This window comes from Nanorana parkeri, unplaced genomic scaffold, assembly GCF_000935625.1.
Source record: "Nanorana parkeri isolate BGI_ZX_2015 unplaced genomic scaffold, ASM93562v1 scaffold1212, whole genome shotgun sequence".
NCBI classification, from domain to species: Eukaryota; Metazoa; Chordata; class Amphibia; order Anura; family Dicroglossidae; genus Nanorana; species Nanorana parkeri.
Window position 1 is genome coordinate 103,269 of NW_017307480.1, and position 2,125 is coordinate 105,393.

A 2,125-nucleotide genomic window follows, 5' to 3' on the forward strand; every position below is an offset into this window, starting at 1 on the left:
CAGGCCATAGCGCCCCAGGCCGGCCCTCCCTGTGCCCGGGCCCCATAGCGTCCGCCTGGGTCGCTATGGCGATTGTTACGCCACTGTATACAAGTGTTTTGCAGTAACCGTGCAATGCTGCACTGATATGTATGTAAAGGAGGACACTCTCTATGAGGGAATGGTGGACCCCAAGCCGGCCCATCCCTCACTGTCTTTAGCAATGTTGGCTCTTTGGACTGAAGCCCAGTATGTGTGTTTCCCTCCTCAGATTACGTGCTGTCTCATCCATCTCAGCTCTTCTCATCCCGCTACGTCTTCCTTTTCCAGTTACCTGTCCTACCTGAAATCCTGCTGTCTATGGCTGACTTTGAGGTGAGTAGAGCTGTGCGGAGTACCTGAGATCCAGGCACAGATGTATTCAAATTATCTGCTAGTATGTGATTGGTCAGATACAGCAGACATTGACCACTGTAAAGTCATTGGGGTGGCTGCATATGATCCCTCTAGTTTCCTACAAGGGTCTGTGTTCCCAAATGAATTGTTAGTCACAGATATGGTTCTCTCACAGGCCTTTTAGTGCAGTCTTCTGATAATTTGATCATTCCAATTATTCTCACACTGATTGTTGTATCAGCGATTTTAACCCTTGCTGAGACCTCTATGTCCGGCCTGTATAAGCAGATATGATCACTGCGGACAATCCTTATCAGATAGCTGAACTCACCAAATACCTTTTCATCCACAAAATGCTTTATTGGATGCAGCAGGGTTACAGCTGACAACAGGATACAGCAGATGAATGAACAGACGGTATTTCAAGGTCAGATATGGTAATGTTTCCAAGCATGCAATGCAGATTAATATGTGGCCACGTCACAGTCAGCCATGACACCAGAAACGACAAGTCTAACAAGAAGGAAGTACAGCACACACAAGGGGAGGGAACACAGAAAACAGGGTGCAATAACCAAAATGCCCACAAGATGTCAGTATCATAATCAGCTATACCAGTGGCTCTCAACCTGTGTAACCTCAGGACCCACATTTGTCCTCGGTCATTAAGTCACGACCGAACTGGAGTGGATCCTCAGCCTGGGGTCCAGTGTGGCCTGCTGTGCTGTGATGGAGCTCCATCCATATGTGCATTGCTGGTACAGCTCCCTTGCGTGCCCCATAGAGGTGCCGGGAGCCAGAACGTGGTGTCAGTCCGGTCCAGGCACCTCTACAGGGCACATGTGGGAGCTGTAAGCAATGCATGTATGGATGGAGCTCCCTTATAAACATACTTCCAGCCCAGCTTACCTCAAGCTGACACGTAGGCCTGAGCAGCATATTTTGAACGGCTGCCCGGCGCGAGAACTGACTGTGCTGCGCTAGGAGGAGGCTGAGGAGTCTCTCACCTAGAAAAATGGGAGGCATGTGGCGACCCACTGAACACGGGGTCGCCACCCACCCGTTCAGAACCAAGGAGCTATACAATACCAAAGATAATGGCTTAAGGAAAATTAACTATGTGATTCTCATTTCACATTTGTATGAATATTGACTGTGGTTATGCCTTGTCATATTTATATGCAATTATTGTGACAGCACACCAATGTTTCAAATGTTATCCCGTGTGGGCTTTCTTCAGGGCTCTAGTTCAAAAGTGGTGGGAAGATGCAATATTCACCAGGGTGTCACAACACCACGTGCAGGTACCTATACAGGTGAACCGAATATGTGACCACACTGCAGATACCACAACAATCTTTGTGAATAATAGTTTAATAGTAGGGCTGTGCAAATTAACGATTATTTTCTCGATTAATCGTTAATCTTTTTGATAGATGACATTTTTTTTGATCGCTAATGAAAAGACTCACCTCTCCGCCGGCTTCCGAGAGTCCCGTCGGAGATCCGGTGACGTCACGGACATCAACGTCACAGGACTCCTCCCCCCTTCCCCAAGTGGCTCCGTCGGCTAACGAAGGGAAGTGGAGAGGAGTCCGGTGACGTCGATGTCCCTAAGTGGCTCCGTCGGGAAGGGGGGGAGGAGTCTGGTGACGTCAATGTCCCCAAGTGGCTCCGTCGGCTAACGAAGGGAAGAGGGGAGGAGTCCGGTGATGTCGATGTCAGTGACGTCACCGGACTCCCCCCCCCC

The 2,125-nt window shown here is 49.3% G+C and overlaps 1 protein-coding gene across 1 annotated transcript in view; it reads left to right on the forward strand.

Moving 5' to 3' along the window:
• Positions 1-2,125, forward strand: part of LOC108797013 (epoxide hydrolase 3-like) — a 42,305-nt gene that overhangs the window by 15,195 nt on the left and 24,985 nt on the right. Inside the window, exon 6 of the mRNA XM_018568578.1 lies at positions 251-354. Within this exon, the coding sequence (XP_018424080.1) occupies positions 251-354 (104 nt within the window). The remainder of the gene's footprint in view (positions 1-250; positions 355-2,125) is intronic.